At 43.6% G+C, this 24,809-nt stretch overlaps 1 protein-coding gene across 1 annotated transcript in view; it reads left to right on the top strand.

Moving 5' to 3' along the window:
* Nucleotides 1-23,456, top strand: part of LOC128639742 (uncharacterized) — a 272,419-nt gene extending 248,963 nt beyond the window's left edge. Inside the window, exon 8 of the mRNA XM_053691861.1 lies at nucleotides 22,831-23,456. Within this exon, the coding sequence (XP_053547836.1) occupies nucleotides 22,831-22,849 (19 nt within the window). The 3' untranslated portion in view covers nucleotides 22,850-23,456. The remainder of the gene's footprint in view (nucleotides 1-22,830) is intronic.
* The last annotated feature ends 1,353 nt before the right edge of the window (nucleotides 23,457-24,809 follow it).

Below are 24,809 nucleotides of genomic sequence, written 5' to 3'. Positions count from 1 at the left end.
TACCATCCACATAATGGCAAGAAATACAAGATCAATAGATATTACACATGTGAAACTACACATATAATTTATCTGATTAAGTGTCCGTGTTCACTAGTATATATAGGGGAGACGACAGGCAAAGTAAGAGATTGAATGAGTCAGCACTGCTTGAACATTAGACAACGGTGCTTCCAGGTTGCTGCAAACATTTAATAGAAAAGGGTCATCAAGTTAGCCAGATGAGATGGCAAATAAGAGACCATATACAGTCCCCTAGAAATGGTATAGACAGAGAGAGGTTATTAAAACAAAGGAAAGTTTGGTGGATACACACATTATAAACATTAGTTCCCAAAGGTTTGAACAAAGATTATGATAGTTTATGGTTTCTCCAACATAGGTGTGTCCGGTCCACGGCGTCATCCTTACTTGTGGGATATTCTCCTCCCCAACAGGAAATGGCAAAGAGCCCAGCAAAGCTGGTCACATGATCCCTCCTAGGCTCCGCCTTCCCCAGTCATTCTCTTTGCCGTTGTACAGGCAACATCTCCACGGAGATGGCTTAGAGTTTTTTTGTGTTTAACTGTAGTTTTTATTATTCAATCAAGAGTTTGTTATTTTAAAATAGTGCTGGTATGTACTATTTACTCTGAAACAGAAAAGAGATGAAGATTTCTGTTTGTAAGAGGAAAATGATTTTAGCAACCGTTACTAAAATCGATGGCTGTTTCCACACAGGACTGTTGAGAGGAATTAACTTCAGTTGGGGGAACAGTGAGCAGACTTTTGCTGCTTGAGGTATGACACATTCTAACAAGACGATGTAATGCTGGAAGCTGTCATTTTCCCTATGGGATCCGGTAAGCCATTTTTATTACAGAAAGAAAAAAAGGGCTTCACAAGGGCTTTTTAAGACTGTAGACATTTTCTGGGCTAAATCGATTTATATATAAGCATATTTTATACTCCATAGCCTTGAGGAATTATTTTTATCTTGGGAATTATGTAAAATAACCGGCAGGCACTGTATTGGACACCTTATTCTCTAGGGGCTTTCCCTAATCATAGGCAGAGTCTCATTTTCGCGCCTCTATTGCGCACTTGTTTTTGGGAAGCATGACATGCAGATGCATGTGTGAGGAGCTCTGATACATAGAAAAGACTTTCTGAAGGCGTCATTTGGTATCGTATTCCCCTTTGGGCTTGGTTGGGTCTCAGCAAAGCAGATACCAGGGACTGTAAAGGGGTTAAATATAAAAACGGCTCCGGTTCCGTTATTTTAAGGGTTAAAGCTTCCAAATTTGGTGTGCAATACTTTTAAGGCTTTAAGACACTGTGGTGAAATTTTGGTGAATTTTGAACAATTCCTTCATACTTTTTCACAATTGCAGTAATAAAGTGTGTTCAGTTTAAAATTTAAAGTGACAGTAACGGTTTATTTTAAAACGTTTTTTGTACTTTGTTATCAAGTTTATGCCTGTTTAACATGTCTGAACTACCAGATAGACTGTGTTCTGAATGTGGGGAAGCCAAGGTTCCTTCTCATTTAAATAGATGTGATTTATGTGACACAAAATTTAGAGAAAATGATGCCCAAGATGATTCCTCAAGTGAGGGGAGTAAGCATGGTACTGCATCATCCCCTCCTTCGTCTACACCAGTCTTGCCCACACAGGAGGCCCCTAGTACATCTAGTGCGCCAATACTCCTTACTATGCAACAATTAACGGCTGTAATGGATAATTCTATCAAAAACATTTTAGCCAAAATGCCCACTTATCAGCGAAAGCGCGACTGCTCTGTTTTAGAAAATACTGAAGAGCATGAGGACGCTGATGATATTGGTTCTGAAGTGCCCCTACACCAATCTGAGGGGGCCAGGGAGGTTTTGTCTGAGGGAGAAATTTCAGATTCAGGGAAAATTTCTCAACAAGCTGAACCTGATGTGATTACATTTAAATTTAAATTGGAGCATCTCCGCGCTCTGCTTAAGGAGGTGTTATCTACTCTGGATGATTGTGAGAATTTGGTCATTCCAGAGAAATTATGTAAAATGGACAAGTTCCTAGAGGTCCCGGGGCCCCCCGAAGCTTTTCCTATACCCAAGCGGGTGGCGGACATTGTAAATAAAGAATGGGAAAGGCCCGGTATACCTTTCGTCCCTCCCCCCATATTTAAAAAATTGTTTCCTATGGTCGACCCCAGAAAGGACTTATGGCAGACAGTCCCCAAGGTCGAGGGGGCGGTTTCTACTCTAAACAAACGCACCACTATACCCATAGAAGATAGTTGTGCTTTCAAAGATCCTATGGATAAAAAATTAGAAGGTTTGCTTAAAAAGATGTTTGTTCAGCAAGGTTACCTTCTACAACCAATTTCATGCATTGTTCCTGTCACTACAGCAGCGTGTTTCTGGTTCGATGAACTAGAAAAGGCGCTCAATAATAATTCTTCTTCTTATGAGGAGATTATGGACAGAATTCATGCTCTCAAATTGGCTAATTCTTTCACCCTAGACGCCACTTTGCAATTGGCTAGGTTAGCGGCGAAAAATTCTGGTTTTGCTATTGTGGCGCGCAGAGCGCTTTGGCTAAAATCTTGGTCAGCGGATGCGTCTTCCAAGAACAAATTGCTTAACATTCCTTTCAAGGGGAAAACGCTGTTTGGCCCTGACTTGAAAGAGATTATTTCTGATATCACTGGGGGCAAGGGCCACGCCCTTCCTCAGGATAGGTCTTTCAAGGCCAAAAATAAACCTAATTTTCGTCCCTTTCGCAGAAACGGACCAGCCCCAAGTGCTACGTCCTCTAAGCAAGAGGGTAATACTTCTCAAGCCAAGCCAGCCTGGAGGCCAATGCAAGGCTGGAACAAAGGAAAGCAGGCCAAGAAACCTGCCACTGCTACCAAGACAGCATGAGATGTTGGCCCCCGATCCGGGACCGGATCTGGTGGGGGGCAGACTCTCTCTCTTCGCTCAGGCTTGGGCAAGAGATGTTCTGGATCCTTGGGCGCTAGAAATAGTCTCCCAAGGTTATCTTCTGGAATTCAAGGGGCTTCCCCCAAGGGGGAGGTTCCACAGGTCTCAATTGTCTTCAGACCACATAAAAAAACAGGCATTCTTACATTGTGTAGAAGACCTGTTAAAAAATGGGAGTGATTCATCCTGTTCCATTAGTAGAACAAGGGATGGGGTTCTACTCCAATCTGTTCGTAGTTCCCAAAAAGGAGGGAACATTCAGACCAATCTTAGATCTCAAGATCCTAAACAAGTTTCTCAAGGTTCCATCGTTCAAAATGGAAACCATTCGAACAATTCTTCCTTCCATCCAGGAAGGTCAATTCATGACCACGGTGGATTTAAAGGATGCGTATCTACATATTCCTATCCACAAGGAACATCATCGGTTCCTAAGGTTCGCATTCCTGGACAAGCATTACCAGTTTGTGGCACTTCCGTTCGGATTAGCCACTGCTCCAAGAATTTTCACAAAGGTACTAGGGTCCCTTCTAGCGGTGCTAAGACCAAGGGGCATTGCAGTAGTACCTTACTTGGACGACATTCTGATTCAAGCGTCGTCCCTTCCACAAGCAAAGGCCCACACGGACATTGTCCTGGCCTTTCTCAGATCTCACGGGTGGAAAGTGAACGTAGAAAAAAGTTCTCTATCTCCGTCAACAAGGGTTCCCTTCTTGGGAACAATAATAGACTCTTTAGAAATGAGGATTTTTCTGACAGAGGCCAGAAAATCAAAACTTCTAAACTCTTGTCAAATACTTCATTCTGTTCCTCTTCCTTCCATAGCGCAGTGCATGGAAGTAATAGGTTTGATGGTAGCGGCAATGGACATAGTTCCTTTTGCGCGAATTCATCTAAGACCATTACAACTGTGCATGCTCAGTCAGTGGAATGGGGACTATACAGACTTGTCTCCGACGATACAAGTAGATCAGAGGACCAGAGATTCACTCAGTTGGTGGCTGTCCCTGGACAACCTGTCACAGGGGATGAGCTTCCGCAGACCAGAGTGGGTCATTGTCACGACCAACGCCAGTCTAGTGGGCTGGGGCGCGGTCTGGGGACCCCTGAAAGCGCAGGGTCTTTGGTCTCGGGAAGAATCTACTCTCCCGATAAATATTCTGGAACTGATAGCGATTTTCAATGCTCTCAAGGCTTGGCCTCAGCTAGCAAAGACCAAGTTCATACGGTTTCAATCAGACAACATGACGACTGTTGCGTACATCAACCATCAGGGGGGAACAAGGAGTTCCCTGGCGATGGAAGAAGTGACCAAAATCATTCAATGGGCGGAGACTCACTCCTGCCACTTGTCTGCAATCCACATTCCAGGAGTGGAAAACTGGGAAGCGGATTTTCTGAGTCGTCAGACATTTCATCCGGGGGAGTGGGAACTCCATCCGGAAATCTTTGCCCAAATCACTCAACTGTGGGGCATTCCAGACATGGATCTGATGGCCTCTCGTCAGAACTTCAAGGTTCCTTGCTACGGGTCCAGATCCAGGGATCCCAAGGCGACTCTAGTAGATGCACTAGTAGCACCTTGGACCTTCAAACTAGCTTATGCATTCCCGCCGTTTCCTTTCATCCCCAGGCTGGTAGCCAGGATCAATCAGGAGAGGGCATCGGTGATCTTGATAGCTCCTGCGTGGCCACGCAGGACCTGGTATGCAGACCTGGTGAATATGTCATCGGCTCCACCATGGAAGCTACCTTTGAGACGAGACCTTCTTGTTCAAGGTCCGTTCGAACATCCGAATCTGGTCTCACTCCAACTGACTGCTTGGAGATTGAACGCTTGATCTTATCTAAGCGAGGGTTCTCAGATTCTGTCATTGATACTCTTGTTCAGGCCAGAAAGCCTGTAACTAGAAAAATCTACCACAAAATATGGAAAAAATATATCTATTGGTGTGAATCTAAAGGATTCCCTTGGGACAAGATAAAAATTCCTAAGATTCTATCCTTTCTTCAAGAGGGTTTGGAGAAAGGATTATCTGCAAGTTCTTTGAAAGGACAGATTTCTGCCTTGTCTGTGTTACTTCACAAAAAGCTGGCAGCTGTGCCAGATGTTCAAGCCTTTGTTCAGGCTCTGGTTAGAATCAAGCCTGTTTACAAACCTTTGACTCCTCCTTGGAGTCTCAATTTAGTTCTTTCAGTTCTTCAGGGGGTTCCGTTTGAACCCTTACATTCCGTTGATATTAAGTTATTATCTTGGAAAGTTTTGTTCTTGGTTGCAATTTCTTCTGCTAGAAGAGTTTCAGAATTATCTGCTCTGCAGTGTTCTCCTCCTTATCTGGTGTTCCATGCAGATAAGGTAGTTCTGCGTACTAAACCTGGTTTTCTTCCGAAAGTTGTTTCTAACAAAAACATTAACCAGGAGATAGTCGTACCCAGTTTCAAAGAAGGAACGTTTGTTGCACAATTTGGATGTAGTTCGTGCTCTAAAATTCTATTTAGATGCTACAAAGGATTTTAGACAAACATCTTCCTTGTTTGTTGTTTATTCCGGTAAAAGGAGAGGTCAAAAAGCAACTTCTACCTCTCTCTCTTTTTGGATTAAAAGCATCATCAGATTGGCTTACGAGACTGCCGGACGGCAGCCTCCTGAAAGAATCACAGCTCATTCCACTAGGGCTGTGGCTTCCACATGGGCCTTCAAGAACGAGGCTTCTGTTGATCAGATATGTAAGGCAGCGACTTGGTCTTCACTGCACACTTTTACTAAATTTTACAAGTTTGATACTTTTGCTTCTTCTGAGGCTATTTTTGGGAGAAAGGTTTTGCAAGCCGTGGTGCCTTCCATCTAGGTGACCTGATTTGCTCCCTCCCTTCATCCGTGTCCTAAAGCTTTGGTATTGGTTCCCACAAGTAAGGATGACGCCGTGGACCGGACACACCTATGTTGGAGAAAACAGAATTTATGTTTACCTGATAAATTACTTTCTCCAACGGTGTGTCCGGTCCACGGCCCGCCCTGGTTTTTTAATCAGGTCTGATAATTTATTTTCTTTAACTACAGTCACCACGGTATCATATGATTTCTCCTATGCAAATATTCCTCCTTTACGTCGGTCGAATGACTGGGGAAGGCGGAGCCTAGGAGGGATCATGTGACCAGCTTTGCTGGGCTCTTTGCCATTTCCTGTTGGGGAGGAGAATATCCCACAAGTAAGGATGACGCCGTGGACCGGACACACCGTTGGAGAAAGTAATTTATCAGGTAAACATAAATTCTGTTTTTCCTATGAGCAAAAGTTATGGTTTGTAGTATATAAAGTAACAATAGGCAACATTATATTTTCATTTTATATTAATTGTTTGGTGTTCTATAAAGAATCAAGATGACACATGGAAAGAAACATGTAAAATACATTTAAATATGATGATAATAATAGATGGTGTATATAGTGTAAATACACAATATGTCCACCAGATGGAGCCAACCACTAAGATCAAGAGAAAAATAAATATTTAAAAGGCTATTGGCTAGATTACAAATCTTGCGTTAGCCTTAAAAAACAGCGTTGAGGGGTCCCAACGCTGCTTTTTAACGCCCGCTGGTATTACGAGTCAGGCAGGAAAGGGTCTACCGCTCACTTTTTTTTCAGCGATTTTAGCTTACCGCAAATCCTGTTACGTCAATTGCGTATCCTATCTTTTTAATGGGATTTGCCTAACGCCGGTATTACGATCGCCTGAAAAAGTGAGCGGTAGACCGTCTCGTGTCCAGACTCCTACCGCATATAAAAGTCAGTAGTTAAGAGTTTTATGGGCTAACGCCGGAACATAAAGCTCTTAACTAAAGTACTAAAAGTACACTAACACCCATAAACTACCTATTAACCCCTAAACCGAGCCCCCCCCCCCACATTGGAAACACTTAACTAAAATGTTTAACCCCTAATCTGCCGACCGGACATCGCCGCCACTTTAATAAATATATTAACCCCTAAACCGCTGCACTCCTGTCTCGCAAACACTAGTTACATTTTATTAACCCCTAATCTGCCGTCCCTAACATCGCCGACACCTACCTACATTTATTAACCCCTAATCTTCCGACCCCAACGTCGCTGCTACTATATTCAATTTATTAACCCCTAAACCTAAGTCTAACCCTAAGTCTAACCCCCCCCAACTTAAATATAATTTAAATTAAACAAAATAAATGTAACATAATTAATTAAATTAATCCTATTTAAAACTAAATACTTACCGATAAAATAAACCCTAAGCTAGCTACAATATAACTAATAGTTACATTGTAGCTAGCTTAGGGTTTATTTTTATTTTACAGGCAAGTTTGTATTTTAACTAGGTACAATAGTTATTAAATAGTTATTAACTATTTAATAACTACCTAGCTAAAATAAGTACAAAATTACCTGTAAAATAAATCCTAACCTAAGTTACAATTACACCTAACACTACACTATAATTAAACTAATTACCTAAACTACCTAAAATTAATAACAATTAAATTAAATAAACTAAATTATGAAGAAAACCCCCCCCACTAAATTACAGAGAGAAAAAAAGAATTACAAGAATTTTAAACTAATTACACCTAATCTAATCCCCCTAATAAAATAAAAAAGCCCCCCAAAATAATAAAATTCCCTACCCTATACTAAATTACAAATAGCCCTTAAAAGGGCCTTTTGCGGGGCATTGCCCCAAAGTAATCAGCTCTTTTACCTGTAAAAAAAAAAATACAATACCCCCCCCAACATTAAAACCCACCACTCACACACCCAACCCTACTCTAAAACCCATCCAATCCCCCCTTAAAAAAACCTAACACTACCCCCTTGAAGATCACCCTACCTTGAGCCGTCTTCACCCAGCCGGGCACAAGTGGTCCTCCAGAAGGTCCGAAGTCTTTATCCTATCCGGCCAGAAGAGGACATCCAGACCAGCAGAAAGCTTCATCTAGGCGGCATCTTCTATCTTCATCCTTCCGGAGCAGAGCGGGTCCATCTTCAAGACATCCGATGCGGAGCATCCTCTTCATCCGACGGCCGACGACTGAATGACTGGTCCTTTAAACGACGTCATCCAAGATGGAGTCCCTTGAATTCCGATTGGCTGATAGGATTCTATCAGCCAATCGGAATTAAGGTGGGAAAAAATCCTATTGGCTGATGCAATCAGCCAATAGGATTGAAGTTCAATCTATTGGCTGATTGCATGCATGCTGTCATTCAGTCGTCGGCCGTCAGATGAAGAGGATGCTCCGTGTCGGATGTCTTGAAGATGGACCCGCTCCGCTCCGGAAGGATGAAGATAGAAGATGCCGTCTGGATGAAGCCTTCTGCCGGTCTGGATGTCCTCTTCTGGCCGGATAGGATGAAGACTTCGGACCCTCTGGAGGACCACTTGTGCCCAGCTGGGTGAAGACAGCTCAAGGTAGGGTGATCTTAAAGGGGGTAGTGTTAGGTTTTTTTAAGGGGGGATTGGGTGGGTTTTAGAGTAGGGTAAATTGTGTGGGTGGTGGGTTTTAATGTTGGGGGGGTATTGTATTTTTTTACAGGTGAAAGTGCTGATTACTTTGGGGCAATGCCCCGCAAAAGGCCCTTTTAAGGGCTATTTGTAATTTAGTATAGGGTAGGGAATTTTATTATTTTGGGGGGCTTTTTTAATTTATTAGGTGTAATTAGTTTAAAATTCTTGCAATTCTTTTTTTTTCCCCCTGTAATTTAGTGTTTTGTTTTTTTCGTAATTTAGTTTATTTAATTTAATTGTAGGTAGTTTAGGTAATTAGTTTAATTATAGTGTAGTGTTAGGTGTAATTGTAACTTAGGTTAGGATTTATTTTACAGGTAAATTTGTATTTATTTTAACTAGGTAGCTATTTAATAGTTAATAACTATTAAATAACTATTCTACCTAGTTAAAATAAATACAAAGTTGCCTGTAAAATAAAAATAAATCCTAAACTAGCTACAATGTAACTATTAGTTATATTGTAGTTAGCTTAGGGTTTATTTTATCGGTAAGTGTTTAGTTTTAAATAGGATTAATTTATTTAATTATGTTAAATTTATTTTGTTTAATTTAAATTATATTTAAGTTGGGGGGGTTAGATTTAGGGTTAGACTTAGGTTTAGGGGTTAATAAATGTAATATAGTAGCGGCGATGTTGGGGGGGCAGATTAGGGGTTAATAAATTTAATGTAGGTGTCGGCGATGTTGGGGGCAGTAGATTAGGGGTTTATAAGTACAATGTAGGTGCGGCGGTGTCCGGAGCGACAGATTAGGGGTTAATAATATAATGTAGGTGGCGACGATGTCGGGGGCAGCAGATTAGGGGTTAATAAGTGTAATATTAGGGGTGTTTAGACTCGGGGTTCATTTTAGGGTGTTAGGTGCAGACTTAACTTTTATTTCCCCATAGGAAACAATGGGGCTGCGTTAGGAGCTGAACGCTGCTTTGTTGCAGGTGTTAGGTTTTTTTTCAGCCAGCTCAGCCCCATTGTTTCCTATGGGGAAATCGTGCACGAGCATGTTATGCCAGCTTACCACTAACGTAAGCAACGCTGGTATTGAGGTGAGATGTGGAGCTAAATTTTGCTCAACGCTCACTTTTCTGAGGCTAATGCCGGCTTGATTAGTGCTGTATAACATTCAGATTAGGACGGTATAACCAGATGCATGAACAAGCTGCAGCAATCAGAAGCACTGATTAGTAAACATTCAGATTAGGGCTGTATAACCAGATGCATGAACAAACTGCAGAAATCAGAAGCACTGATTAGTAAACATTCAGATTAGGGCTGTATAACCAGTGCATGAATAAGATGCAGCAATCACAAGCACTGATTAGTAAACATTCAGATTAGGACGGTATAAACAGATGCATGAACAAGCTGCAGCAATCAGAAGCACTGATTAGTAAACATTCAGATTAGGACGGTATAACCAGATGCATGAACAAGCTGCAGCAATCAGAAGATACCGTCCTAATCTGAATGTTTACTAATCAGTGCTTCTGATTGCTGCAGCTTGTTCATGCATCTGGTTATACCGTACCTAATCTGAATGTTTACTAATCAGTGCTTCTGATTGCTGCAGCTTGTTCATGCATCTGGTTATACAGCCCTAATCTGAATGTTTACTAATCAGTGCTTCTGATTGCTGCAGCTTGTTCATGCATCTGGTTATACCGTCCTAATCTGAATGTTTACTAATCAGTAGTTCAATCTTGGGGCTGCTAAATTGATAGGCCTGAGATACTACAAAAAGTAGGATATTGTTAAATATTGATAATCAATCAGATTAGGGCTGCATAACCAGATGCACGATCAAGCTGTAGCAATCAGAAGCACTGATTCGTAAACATTCAGATTAGGGCTGTATAACCAGATGCATGAACAAGCTGCAGCAATCAGAAGCACTGATTAGTAAACATTCAGATTAGGGCTGTATAACCAGATGCATGAACAAGCTGCAGCAATCAGAGGTACTGATTAGTAAACATTCAGATTAAGACGGTATAACCAGATGCATGAACAAGCTGCAGCAATCAGAAGCACTGATTAGTAAACATTCAGATTAGGGATGTATAACCAGATGCATGAACAAGCTGCAGCAATCAGAAGCACTGATTAGTAAACATTCAGATTAGGGCTGTATAACCAGATGCATGAACAAGCTGCAGCAATCAGAGGTACTGATTAGTAAACATTCAGATTAAGACGGTATAACCAGATGCATGAACAAGCTGCAGCAATCAGAAGCACTGATTAGTAAACATTCAGATTAGGGATGTATAACCAGATGCATGAACAAGCTGCAGCAATCAGAAGCACTGATTAGTAGACATTCAGATTAGGGACGGCATAACCAGATGCATGAACAAGCTGCAGCAATCAGAAAAGAGGAAAAAAATTAAAGCTGTTCAGAAAAGTACTTGTTACAGGCTGCCTTGTCTGAAAAAAGTCTCAACTATCTTGTTCAAAAACAAAGAGTTCAATCTTGGGGCTGCTAAATTGATAGGCCTGAGATACTACAAAAAGTAGGATATTGTTAAATATTGATAATCAATCAGATTAGGGCTGCATAACCAGATGCATGAACAAGCTGCAGCAATCACAAGCACTGATTAGTAAACATTCAGATTAGGGCTGTATAACCAGATGCATGAACAAACTGCAGCAATCAGAAGCACTAATTCTTAAAAACATTCGGATTAGGGCTGTATAACCAGATGCATGAACAAGCTGCAGCAATCAGAAGCACTGATTAGTAAACATTCAGATTAGGACGGTATAACCAGATGCATGAACAAGCTGCAGCAATCAGAAGCACTGATTAGTAAACATTCAGATTAGGGCTGTATAACCAGATGCATGAATAAGATGCAGCAATCACAAGCACTGATTAGTAAACATTCAGATTAGGGCTGTATAACCAGATGCATGAACAAACTGCAGCAATCAGAATGTTTACTAATCAGTGCTTCTGATTGCTGCAGCTTGTTCATGCATCTGGTTATACCGTCCTAATCTGAATGTTTACTAATCAGTGCTTCTGATTGCTGCAGCTTGTTCATGCATCTGGTTATACCGTCCTAATCTGAATGTTTACTAATCAGTGCTTCTGATTGCTGCAGCTTGTTCATGCATCTGGTTATACAGCCCTAATCTGAATGTTTACTAATCAGTGCTTCTGATTGCTGCAGCTTGTTCATGCATCTGGTTATACCTTCCTAATCTGAATGTTTACTAATCAGTGCTTCTGATTGCTGCAGCTTGTTCATGCATCTGGTTATACCGTCCTAATCTGAATGTTTACTAATCAGTGCTTCTGATTGCTGCAGCTTGTTCATGCATCTGGTTATACAGCCCTAATCTGAATGTTTACTAATCAGTGCTTCTGATTGCTGCAGCTTGTTCATGCATCTGGTTATACCGTCTTAATCTGAATGTTTACTAATCAGTGCTTCTGATTGCTGCAGCTTGTTCATGCATCTGGTTATACTGTCCCTAATCTGAATGTTTACTAATCAGTACCTCTAATTGCTGCAGCTTGATCATGCATCTGGTTATACCGTCTTAATCTGAATGTTTACTAATCAGTGCTTCTGATTGCTGCAGCTTGTTCATGCATCTGGTTATACCGTCCTAATCTGAATGTTTACTAATCTGTTTACTAATCAGTGCTTCTGATTGCTGCAGCTTGTTCATGCATCTGGTTATGCAGCCCTAATCTGAATGTTTATAAATCAGTGCTTCTGATTGCTGCAGCTTGTTCATGCATCTGGTTATACCGTCCTAATCTGAATGTTTACTAATCAGTGCTTCTGATTGCTGCAGCTTGTTCATGCATCTGGTTATACCGTCTTAATCTGAATGTTTACTAATCAGTGCTTCTGATTGCTGCAGCTTGATCATGCATCTGGTTATACCGTACCTAATCTGTATGTTTACTAACCAGTGCTTATGATTGCTGCAGCTTGTTCATGCATCTGGTTATACCGTCCTAATCTGAATGTTTACAAATCAGTGCTTCTGATTGCTGCAGCTTGATCGTGCATCTGGTTATACAGCCCTAATCTGAATGTTTACTAATCAGTGCTTCTGATTGCTGCAGCTTGTTCATGCATCTGGTTATACCGTCCTAATCTGAATGTTTACTAATCAGTGCTTCTGATTGCTGCAGCTTGTTCATGCATCTGGTTATACCGTCCCTAATCTGAATGTTTACTAATCAGTGCTTCTGATTGCTGCAGCTTGTTCATGCATCTGGTTATACAGCCCTAATCTGAATGTTTACTAATCAGTGCTTCTGATTGCTGCAGCTTGTTCATGCATCTGGTTATACCGTCTTAATCTGAATGTTTACTAATCAGTGCTTGTGATTGCTGCAGCTTGTTCATGTATCTGGTTATGCAGCCCTAATCTGATTGATTATCAATATTTAACAATATCCTACTTTTTGTAGTATCTCAGGCCTATCAATTAAGCAGCCCCAAGATTGAACTCTTTGTTTTTGAACAAGATAGTTGAGACTTTTTTTCAGACAAGGCAGCTTGTAACAAGTACTTTTCTGAACAGCTTTACTTTTTTTCCTCTTTTCTGGTTTAATTAGCGTGTTTCTGTATTAGAATGTTCAGGAATTTTACAGTTTTACAAGATAATCTGCAAGTTTCTTAAAAGGTCTCAGACATTTAGAGCTAGATTGCAGATCTAGTCAAAGTAAATCTGATTGTTACAAAATGTTCTCTTCCTGGGAACCTTATGAGTTTTAAGAGTTTTTCAACCTCGTCTTTTGAACCTATGAATGGTTTAAATTCTGCTCATTTTGAAAGTGATTGGTTTTGCAATATTTTCACCATAAAAGTGTGGTTTATTTACATTTTTAAAGGGACATAAAACAAGTTGGGATAGAGACAGAATATAACAATAAGAACTTTAATTACTTTATCTGTAAATTTATACTGCGGTACCTCGCCATTAACCCCTTCTTTTAAGTTTCCAAATTGTACAGCTCTAACTCCCCCCACACAATTCCTTCATTGGCTGTATCTATATCCACCTTTGCTTTGGTAGAATGCAGACGTGCACACTCATATGCTGGAACATACCTAGAAGCAAATAAGCTGCTGTGAAATACAATGCCTGTGTTTCTGATGCTAAACACTGATAAGGGGGGTGTATCAGACTACTCCAGACAGCATGGCTATGTAACTATTTTTGCTTATTTTTTTGGAAGAAAAAAAAAATACTTGCCAGCTGTTTTTAAACATTTTTTTATGTAAACTATGGCCTAGATTTAGAGTTTTGTCGGTAAAGCTAACGCTGCTTTTTTTCCCAGCGCACCCTTAAGACAACGCTGGTATTTAGAGTTGTCTGAGTGGCTGCGTTAGGCTCAGAAAAGGGAGCGTTGAGCCTAATTTACCTTTCCTTCAACTCTCAATACCAGCGTTGCCTACGATAGCAGTAAGCTGGAAAAACGTGCTTGTGCACGATATCCCCATAGGATACAATGGGGCTGAGCTGGCTGGCAAAAAAAGCAGCGTTCAGCTCTTAGCGCAGCCCCATTGTTTCCTATGGGGAAACACTCTCTAAGTCTGCACCTAACATCCTAACATAAACCCCGAGTCTAAAAACCCCTAACCTTACACTTATTAACCCCTAATCTGCCGCCCCTGCTATCACTGACACCTGCATTATATTATTAACCCCTAATCTGCCGCTCTGGACACCGCCGCAACCTACATTATCCCTATGAACCCCTAATCTGCTGCCCCTAACATTGCCGACACCTATATTATATTTATTACCCCCTAATCTGCCCCCCCCAACGTTGCCGCTACCTTACCTACACTTATTAACCCCTAATCTGCCGACCAGACCTCGCCGCCACTATAATAAATGTATTAACCCCTAAACCGCTGCACTCCCGCCTCGCAAACACTATAATAAATTTTATTAACCCCTAATCTGCCCTCCCTAACATTGCGGCCACCTACCTACAATTATTAACCCCTAATCTCCCACCCCCAATGTCGCCGCTACTATAATAAAGTTATTAACCCCTAAACCTAAGTCTAACCCTAACACCCCCCTAAGTTAAATATAATTTAAATTAAACGAAATAATATTCCTATAATTAAATAAATTATTCCTATTTAAAACTAAATACTTACCTATAAAATAAACCCTAATATAGCCACAATATAACTAATAATTACATTGTAGCTATTTTAGGATTTATATTTTACAGGCAACTTTGTATTTATTTTATTTGAAATAATTTTTATTGTTTTAAACATTGATACAGAGTCACGATAATCACATATACAGGTGCATTGCATTTTTCATTAACATGAAGCTTGAGATGTCATTCAATCACCTTATCATAATATTTTTGTATTGATAGCCTAACTAAAACCATCGCTACTCTGTATTTCTAACAGCTTATAGAATAGTCGTATAACATGTAACAAGAACTTCACACCCCAACTTGTTAAACTCCCCCCACCCCCCTTCTTCCAGGTTGCTTCATCGTTTCTCTGTCTCTCATGGTAATTCCTGTGTTTAGCTAGTTTTCTTCATAAGTTTCACTTGCTTAACTGGGAAATATTGCTACATCCTATGTTCTCAGTCCTATTTGTAAATGTCCTTCACCTCTCCTACTACCCAATCGTTTACTTTTACTCCAGCAAGTTCTGAACCTCCCCCTTTCTTAACAGCCAATAAAACCATATCTTTTGAAATTGTTCTGGCTGACCCTGAGCCCAGGCCGCCGTTTCTGACAAGTTGTAGGTATCTATAATTTTATCTACCACCTCCTGCCAAGCGGGCGTCCCCACCTTCCAGTGTTTGCGACACAAATTCTCATACACGTGCAGAGGATGCTTGCGATAATGTGAGGGGTATTCTCTCGTTCAGTAAGGTTCCTATCAAGGTTGAAAGTTTCCCCCAAAGTATTTGGACCCTTGGGCAATCCCACCACGTGTGTGAATGTCCCCTTTTCCTGACACCCTCTGTAACAATTACCGTCATGTGTTACCGCATAGTGTGCCATTCTGACAGGCGTCAGGTACCATCTAAATGACACCTTGATAGCACTCTCTCTCATGTCTGCACTAATCAATCCTTTACCTGCTTCCCTCAACAAATCCTCCCAATCGTTTTTCTCCCTTACCTCCATAATATCCCTTTCCCATCTCTCCATTAACGGAGACTTAGATTGACATCTCGCTTTTTGTATTATCAAGTATAATTGGGAGATCATCCCTTTCCCCCTAAATGGGGCTGCTATCAATCTCTCCATTTCCGTCAGTGGTGATTTGTATTTATTTTAACTAGGTACAATAGCTATTAAATAGTTAATAACTATTTAATAGCTACCTAGTTAAAATAAGTACAAAATTACCTGTAAAAAAATCCTAACCTAAGTTACAAATACACCTGACACTACACTATCATTAAATTAATTAAATAAATTAACCACAATTAGCTAAACTAATATACAATTAAATAAACTAATCTATAATACAAAAAACAAACACTAAATTACAAAAGATAAAAAAAATTACAAGAAGTTTAAACTAATTACACCTAATCTAAGCCCCCTAATAAAATAAAAAATCCCCCCAAAATAAAAAAATGTCCTACCCTATTCTAAATTACAAAAGTAATCAGCTCTTTTACCAACCCTTAAAAGGGCTTTTTGCGGGACATTGCCCCAAAGTAATCAGCTCTTTTACCTGTAAAAAAAATACAACCCCCCCAATATTAAAACCCACCACCCACATACCCCTACTCTAACCCACCCAAACCCCCCTTAAAAAAACCTAACGCTAACCCCCTGAAGATCTCCCTACCTTGAGTCGTCTTCACCCAACCGGGCCAAAATCTTCATCTAAGGTGCGCAGAGAAGGTCCTTCATCCGGTAGAAGTCTTCATCCAGGCGGCGTCTTCAATCTTCATCCATCCGGAGCGGAGCCATCTTCAAAGGAGCCGACGCGGAGCCATCCCCTTCAACCGACGACTGAACGACGAATGAAGGTTCCTTTAAGGGACGTCATCGAAGATGGCGTCCCTTCAATTCCAAGTGGCTGATAGGATTCTATCAGCCAATCGGAATTAAGGTAGGAAAAATCTGATTGGCTGATTCAATCAGCCAATCAGATTGAAGTTCAATCCGATTGGCTGATGCAATCAGCCAATCGTATTGAGCTCAATACGATTGGCTGATTGGATCAGCCAATCGGATTGAACTTCAATCTGATTGGCTGATTGGATCAGCCAATCAGATTTTTCCTACCTTAATTCCGATTGGCTGATAGAATCCTATCATCCAATCGGAATTGAAGGGACGCTATCTTGGATGATGTCCCTTAAGGGAACCTTCATTCGTCGTTCAGTCGTCGGTTGAAGAGGATGGCTCCGCGTCGGCTCCTTTGAAGATGGCTCCGCTCCGGATGGATGAAGATTGAAGACGCCGCCTGGATGAAGACTTCTACCGGATGAAGGACCTTCTCTGCGCACCTTAGATGAAGACGACTCAAGGTAGGGAGATCTTCAGGGGGTTAGCGTTAGGTTTTTTTAAGGGGGGTTTGGGTGGGTTAGAGTAGGGGTATGTGGGTGGTGGGTTTTAATGTTGGGGGGGTTGTATTTTTTTTTACAGATAAAAGAGGTGATTACTTTGGGGCAATGCCCCGCAAAAAGCCCTTTTAAGCTGGTAAAAGAGCTGATTACTTTTGTAATTTAGAATAGGGTAGGGCATTTTTTTTATTTTGGGGGAGTTTTTATTTTATTAGGGGGCTTAGATTAGGTGTAATTAGTTTAAACTTCTTGTAATTTTTTTTTTGTAATTTAGTGTTTGTTTTTTTGTATTATAGATTAGTTTATTTAATTGTATTTTAGTTTAGCTAATTGTAGTTAATTTATTTAATTAATTAAATGATAGTGTAGTGTTAGGTGTATTTGTAACTTAGGTTAGGATTTTTTTTACAGGTAATTTTGTACTTATTTTAACTAGGTAGCTAATAAATAGTTATTAACTATTTAATAGCTATTGTACCGAGTTAAAATTAATACAAAGTTGCCTGTAAAATAAATATAAATCCTAAAATAGCTACAATGTAACTATTAGTTACATTGTAGCTATATTAGGGTTTATTTTATAGGTAAGCATTTAGTTTTAAATAGGATTAATTTATTTAATTATAGGAATATTATTTCGTTTAATTTAAATTATATTTAAGTTAGGGGGTGTTAGGGTTAGACTTAGGTTTAGGGGTTAATAACTTTATTATAGTAGCGGCAATGTTGCGGGCGGGAGATTAGGGGTTAATAATTGTAGGTAGGTGGCGGCGATGTTAGGGAGGGCAGATTATTGGTTAATAAAATTTATTATAGTGTTTGCGAGGCGGGAGTGCGGCGGTTTAGGGGTTAATACATTTATTATAGTGGCAGCGAGGTCCGGTCGGCAGATTAGGGGTTAATAAGTGTAGGTAAGGTAGCAGCGACGTTGGGGGGGGGGAGATTAGGGGGTAATAAATATAATATAGGTGTCAGCAATGTTAGGGGCAGCAGATTAGGGGTTCATAGCTATAATGTAGGTGGTGGCGGTGTCCAGTCGGCAGATTAGGGGTTAAAATTTTTTATTAGAGGGTTGGCGATGTGGGGGTGGCTCGGTTTAGGGGTACATAGGTAGTTTATGGGTGTTAGTGTACATTGTAGCACAGTAGTTAAGAGATTTATGGGCTAATGCCGGAATATAAAGCTCCTAACTACTGTCTTTTTTTGGCGGTAGGAGTCTTGTCAGTAGAGGCTCTACAGCTCAGTTCTTCAAAGACTCTAAATACCAGCGTTAGGCAAATCCCATTGAAAAGATAGGATACACAATTGACGTAAGGGGATCTGCGGTAGCCTGGAAAGAAAGTGAGCGGTAGACCCTTTCCTGGCTGGCTCTAAATACCAGCGGACGGTAAAAAGCAGCGTTAGGACCCCTTAACGCTGGTTTTGACGGCTAACGCCAAACTCTAAATCTAGGTGCAAGTTTACTTAATTAGTCCTTTTAGGATATGCACAAATCTTTAAAGAGTATTTAATTTGTCCTCATCCTACACAAGAGTTAAAAAAAGTTTGTCCAGTTTCAGTCAGTTGTTACTTTAGTTTCCTGGTTAGTCTTCATTAAGTTTGTTCTACTAAATTAGTTCCACTTCAGGGCCTTTTTAGTGTTAATGAGGCTTATGTTATGCAAAGCAGCAAGTTTGTCTTCTTTACTCGCTTTACTTTTGGAATAGTCCTACGGTAAATCATTTGTGTCCCATCCATTTACATGTGGACTCCACAGCTTAGGTATTAGATCCCAAGAGGAATGGTTTGTGGACTCTCAGCACTTTATAAAAAAAACTAAATGTATAATTACCTGATAAATGAATTTGTTTCATGGTTGTGAGAGTCCACAAGACCTGCCCTGCTGTTTTAGTATGAACCTCAATTACCCTGCTGTGTTCTTTCTTATTTCTCTCTCCTTTACTTGGATAAATGTTAGACTGGGATACCAGAGAGGTGAGAGGGATTAAGCTTGTGGAATGTTGGGAATCTTTGCCTCCTCCCAGTGGCCAGAAGTTGAATCCTAAGAGTAATGGCTTGTGGACTCTCACCACCATGAAAGAAATTAATTTTTTTAGGTAAGAAAAATTTTGAGTGAAAAATGTATTTTAAGTATTTTTTAACGCACCTTTGGTTTTAGCGCATTTGGCTTTGCATACAAGCAAAAGGGTTTTGTAGTGCACTTCACTGAAGTCTATGAGGGGAGGCCGCTCCATCCCACCTCTAGAGGCTTTCTCTCAAGCTAGAACGTGCACCAGAATGAGAGCGCTGTTGATTTAACTAACTTATGTTTTCACTCCACTTGTAATGTAGGTCAGGGTGGGTAATGTGACATCTATTGGAATGATTTTGTGACTGCACATCTGCATCTAAACAAGAGCAGGCACATTGTAGCGTTAATCCCATGGGGACGATTTATCTAATGGCAGGCGGACATGATTCATTGTAGCGAATCATGTCCGCCCCACATTGCTAAACGCCAACAGCGCATTTAACATTGCACAAGCATTTCTGGTGAAATGCTTGTGCATTGCTGCCCCCTGCACATTCGTGGTCAATAGGCCGCTAGCAGGGGGTGTCAATCAACTTGACCGTATCGGATCAGGATGATTGCAGTGGCGGAGAAGTTACGGAACAGCAGCCTTACGACTGCTGCTTCTTCACTTCAGTTTCCGTGATTGGGGAGGGAGCACTGCACCAGGTGATTGGGGAGGGAGCACTGCACCAGGTGATTGGGGAGGGAGCACTGCACCAGGTGATTGGGGAGGGAGCACTGCACCAGGTGATTGGGGAGGGAGCACTGCACCAGGTGATTGGGGAGGGAGCACTGCACCAGGTGATTGGGGAGGGAGCACTGCACCAGGTGATTGGGGAGGGGACGCACTGCACCAGGTGATTGGGGAGGGGACGCACTGCACCAGGTGATTGGGGAGGGGACGCACTGCACCAGGTGATTGGGGAGGGGACGCACTGCACCAGGTGATTGGGGAGGGGACGCACTGCACCAGGTGATTGGGGAGGGGACGCACTGCACCAGGTGATTGGGGAGGGAGCACTGCACCAGGTGATTGGGGAGGGAGCACTGCACCAGGTGATTGGGGAGGGAGCACTGCACCAGGTGATTGGGGAGGGAGCACTGCACCAGGTGATTGGGGAGGGGACGCACTGCACCAGGTGATTGGGGAGGGGACGCACTGCACCAGGTGATTGGGGAGGGGACACACTGCACCAGGTGATTGGGGAGGGGACACACTGCACCAGGTGATTGGGGAGGGGACACACTGCACCAGGTGATTGGGGAGGGAGCACTGCACCAGGTGATTGGGGAGGGGACACACTGCACCAGGTGATTGGGGAGGGGACGCACTGCACCAGGTGATTGGGGAGGGGACACACTGCACCAGGTGATTGGGGAGGGAGCACTGCACCAGGTGATTGGGGAGGGGACGCACTGCACCAGGTGATTGGGGAGGGAGCACTGCACCAGGTGATTGGGGAGGGAGCACTGCACCAGGTGATTGGGGAGGGGACACACTGCACCAGGTGATTGGGGAGGGAGCACTGCACCAGGTGATTGGGGAGGGGACGCACTGCACCAGGTGATTGGGGAGGGGACGCACTGCACCAGGTGATTGGGGAGGGGACGCACTGCACCAGGTGATTGGGGAGGGGACGCACTGCACTAGGTGATTGGGGAGGGAGCACTGCATCAGGTGATTGGGGAGGGGACGCACTGCACTAGGTGATTGGGGAGGGAGCACTGCACCAGGTGATTGGGGAGGGAGCACTGCACCAGGTGATTGGGGAGGGGACGCACTGCACCAGGTGAATGGGGAGGGGGCGCTGCACCAGGTGATTGGGGAGGCGACGCACTGCACCAGGTGATTGGGGAGGGAGCACTGCACCAGGTGATTGGGGAGGGAGCACTGCACCAGGTGATTGGGGAGGGGACGCACTGCACCAGGTGATTGGGGAGGGGACGCACTGCACCAGGTGATTGGGGAGGGGACGCACTGCACCAGGTGATTGGGGAGGGGGCGCTGCACCAGGTGATTGGGGAGGGGACGCACTGCACCAGGTGATTGGGGAGGGAGCACTGCACCAGGTGATTGGGAAGGGGGCGCACTGCACCAGGTGATTGGGGAGGGAGCGCATTGCACCAGGTGATTGGGGAGGGGGCACTGCACCAGGTGATTGGGGAGGGAGCACTGCACTAGGTGATTGGGGAGGGGACGCACTGCACTAGGTGATTGGGGAGGGGACGCACTGCACTAGGTGATTGGGGAGGGGACGCACTGCACCAGGTGATTGGGGAGGGAGCACTGCACTAGGTGATTGGGGAGGGGACGCACTGCACTAGGTGATTGGGGAGGGGACGCACTGCACTAGGTGATTGGGGAGGGGGCGCACTGCACTAGGTGATTGGGGAGGGGACGCACTGCACTAGGTGATTGGGGAGGGGACGCACTGCACTAGGTGATTGGGGAGGGGGCGCACTGCACTAGGTGATTGGGGAGGGGACGCACTGCACTAGGTGATTGGGGAGGGGGCGCACTGCACTAGGTGATTGGGGAGGGGGCGCACTGCACTAGGTGATTGGGGAGGGGACGCACTGCACTAGGTGATTGGGGAGGGGACGCACTGCACTAGGTGATTGGGGAGGGGGCGCACTGCACCAGGTGATTGGGGAGGGAGCACTGCACTAGGTGATTGGGGAGGGGACGCACTGCACTAGGTGATTGGGGAGGGGACGCACTGCACCAGGTGATTGGGGAGGGGACGCACTGCACCAGGTGATTGGGGAGGGGACGCACTGCACCAGGTGATTGGGGAGGGGACGCACTGCACCAGGTGATTGGGGAGGGAGCACTGCACCAGGTGATTGGGGAGGGGACGCACTGCACTAGGTGATTGGGGAGGGGGCGCACTGCACTAGGTGATTGGGGAGGGGGCGCACTGCACCAGGTGATTGGGGAGGGGACGCACTGCACCAGGTGATTGGGGAGGGGACGCACTGCACCAGGTGATTGGGGAGGGAGCACTGCACTAGGTGATTGGGGAGGGGACGCACTGCACTAGGTGATTGGGGAGGGGACGCACTGCACTAGGTGATTGGGGAGGGGACGCACTGCACTAGGTGATTGGGGAGGGGGCGCACTGCACTAGGTGATTGGGGAGGGGACGCACTGCACTAGGTGATTGGGGAGGGGACGCACTGCACCAGGTGATTGGGGAGGGAGCACTGCACTAGGTGATTGGGGAGGGGACGCACTGCACTAGGTGATTGGGGAGGGGACGCACTGCACTAGGTGATTGGGGAGGGGACGCACTGCACTAGGTGATTGGGGAGGGGGCGCACTGCACTAGGTGATTGGGGAGGGGACGCACTGCACTAGGTGATTGGGGAGGGGACGCACTGCACCAGGTGATTGGGGAGGGAGCACATTGCACCAGGTGATTGGGGAGGGGGCGCACTGCACCAGGTGATTGGGGAGGGGGCGCACTGCACCAGGTGATTGGGGAGGGGGCGCACTGCACCAGGTGATTGGGGAGGGCGCAGTGCACCAGGTGATTGGGGAGGGGGCGCAGTGCACCAGGTGATTGCGGAGGGGGCGCATTGCACCAGGTGATTGGATTGGGGAGGGCTCTGGAGATAAAGTGCGTGTAGTATATAAATATATGCCCTGGAATGTGTGTGACATGGGGACACTTACCAGGGGTACACTAAATCTCTGCTGTCTTTGTTTTCAGGAAGGAAGAGGACATGTGAGTCTGCAAACAGAGGTGACAATGAGAAGTGAAGGTGTACGCAGGATAGGGCATGAGTGGGCAATGTGTCTGTAGCTATTTGTTCTGTGACAGGTGTGGGCTGAAGCTGCTATTTATTACTGAACATGTATTTTACACATTATAAAGGGACAAAACCTCACGTTACACAAGTATTTTGTCTTTCATTTTTTAAGACCGGACTCTGCAGGTGTGAAGTCGCTAACTCTCTAAACAATACCGCGGCCCCTGGCTAAATGACCATCAGACAATCGCCAGAATGCTCAGTGGCACACTGGGCCCGGCCCTGGCAGCTGCTCATGTTCAGCCTGAGTTACTGTAAATCATGCAGTCTAGAGCGGGTGACACTGTACTCATTCTATTAATCTTTCTGGTTCTCAGTTCAGAAAGTGTTGCAAATAGAATTGTATTCAATTGTTGTTATGTGATTTCCATTCCATATTTTTTTTATAAACCTCATACTCCATTTATAACACTATATGCCATATATGACCTCTGTGTATCATTTTGTATTTATATACTGTATCAACCTTTATTTTTTAAAGTCTTTAAGAAGTTTAATAAAGTTATCTATGAATTTATGGAAACAATATCTTTTTTTGTGATTCTTATAATATAAGGCAATTTATCAAGACATTTAGGAAAAGAGGGGAGGGGGGGGGAAGTAGTGTATCAATAAATATTAAACAATCCACATAAGAGAAAATTAAACCACTGCAAAAAGAGCAACTTAAACCACATTAACAGCTCCTAAACAAAAGCAATACCTCCAAGGGTGGTCTCCTCTAAACCAAGTCGCTGAAAGGGATACCAGACCTGCTGCATAGAATTCATACCAGGTCCCGCTATGCCAGGGTACACTTTTGAGCGCTTGTTGGCCGATACTTTTGGCGTCTCTTACCTACTGTGCGTGCGGTCCCATCAGCTAGCAAAAGAAAGTCCCATCATTCATGACGTCACGATCTGTGAAGAGAGAGGAGTAGCTGAGCGGGTACAGGCTCGCCTCGCAGTGGAAGTCTGTGCTGTACAAGCAATCCTGCTGGTGGTTATAGAGATATAAGAAGAAAAACTGACGTGCTTGGTAAAAACAAATGTCCTTTATTTCCAGTTTAAAAGGTTTCCATGGAAGAACAAAGTATAGCAAGTGAGCATAGCAGGAGGCTTACGCGTTTCGGCTGTTTGCCGTATTCATAGCCTATGGTGCTATGCTGAAACTACAGTTTAAAAAGAGGATAGAAACATCCAATAGGTTAAAACAAAAAACGCCCATCGAGCTATCAGCCAATGAACAGTACATTTTAGACAACAACACAGGTAAGAATCGGAAAGCATGTGTGTCTCACAACAGAATAGAGGACGTTAGAATACAATCTTACAATATATATACACAATCATTATGCTGCAAGAAAAGACAGCATTAGTTACATAATGTAACAATATAAAGAATAGCAACGATTCAAACATTTTGGGGCCAATTTATCAAAGGTCTTGCGGACATGATCCAACAGTGCGAATCAGGTCCGCAAGACCTCGCTGAATACGGACAGCAATACGCTCTCAGCATTTAACATTGCACCAGCAGCTCACAAGAGCTGCTGGTGCAACGCCGCCCCCTGCAGACAGCAGGGGGGTGTCAATCAACCCGATCGTACTCAATCAGGCTGATTTCCGGCGATTCCTGTCCGCCTGCTCAGAGCAGGCGGACAGGTTATGGAGCAGCGGTCTTTAGACCGCTGCTTCATAAGTTGTGTTTCTGGTGAGTCTGAAGACTCGCCAAAAACACGGCCCGACAAGCTCCGTACGGAGCTTGTTAAATGGGCCCCTTTGTATCAAACAGAAAATTGCAACATGAAAGACAAAGTGCATTGCACACGCACAAGACTTACTTATAATGTAATCTGCTAAAACGTCACATGATCTATAGCTTTATGAGCGAGCAGCGC

This window comes from Bombina bombina, chromosome 9 (genome assembly GCF_027579735.1).
Source record: "Bombina bombina isolate aBomBom1 chromosome 9, aBomBom1.pri, whole genome shotgun sequence".
Taxonomy (NCBI): domain Eukaryota; kingdom Metazoa; phylum Chordata; class Amphibia; order Anura; family Bombinatoridae; genus Bombina; species Bombina bombina.
This window is presented reverse-complemented; position numbering and strand designations above follow the sequence as displayed.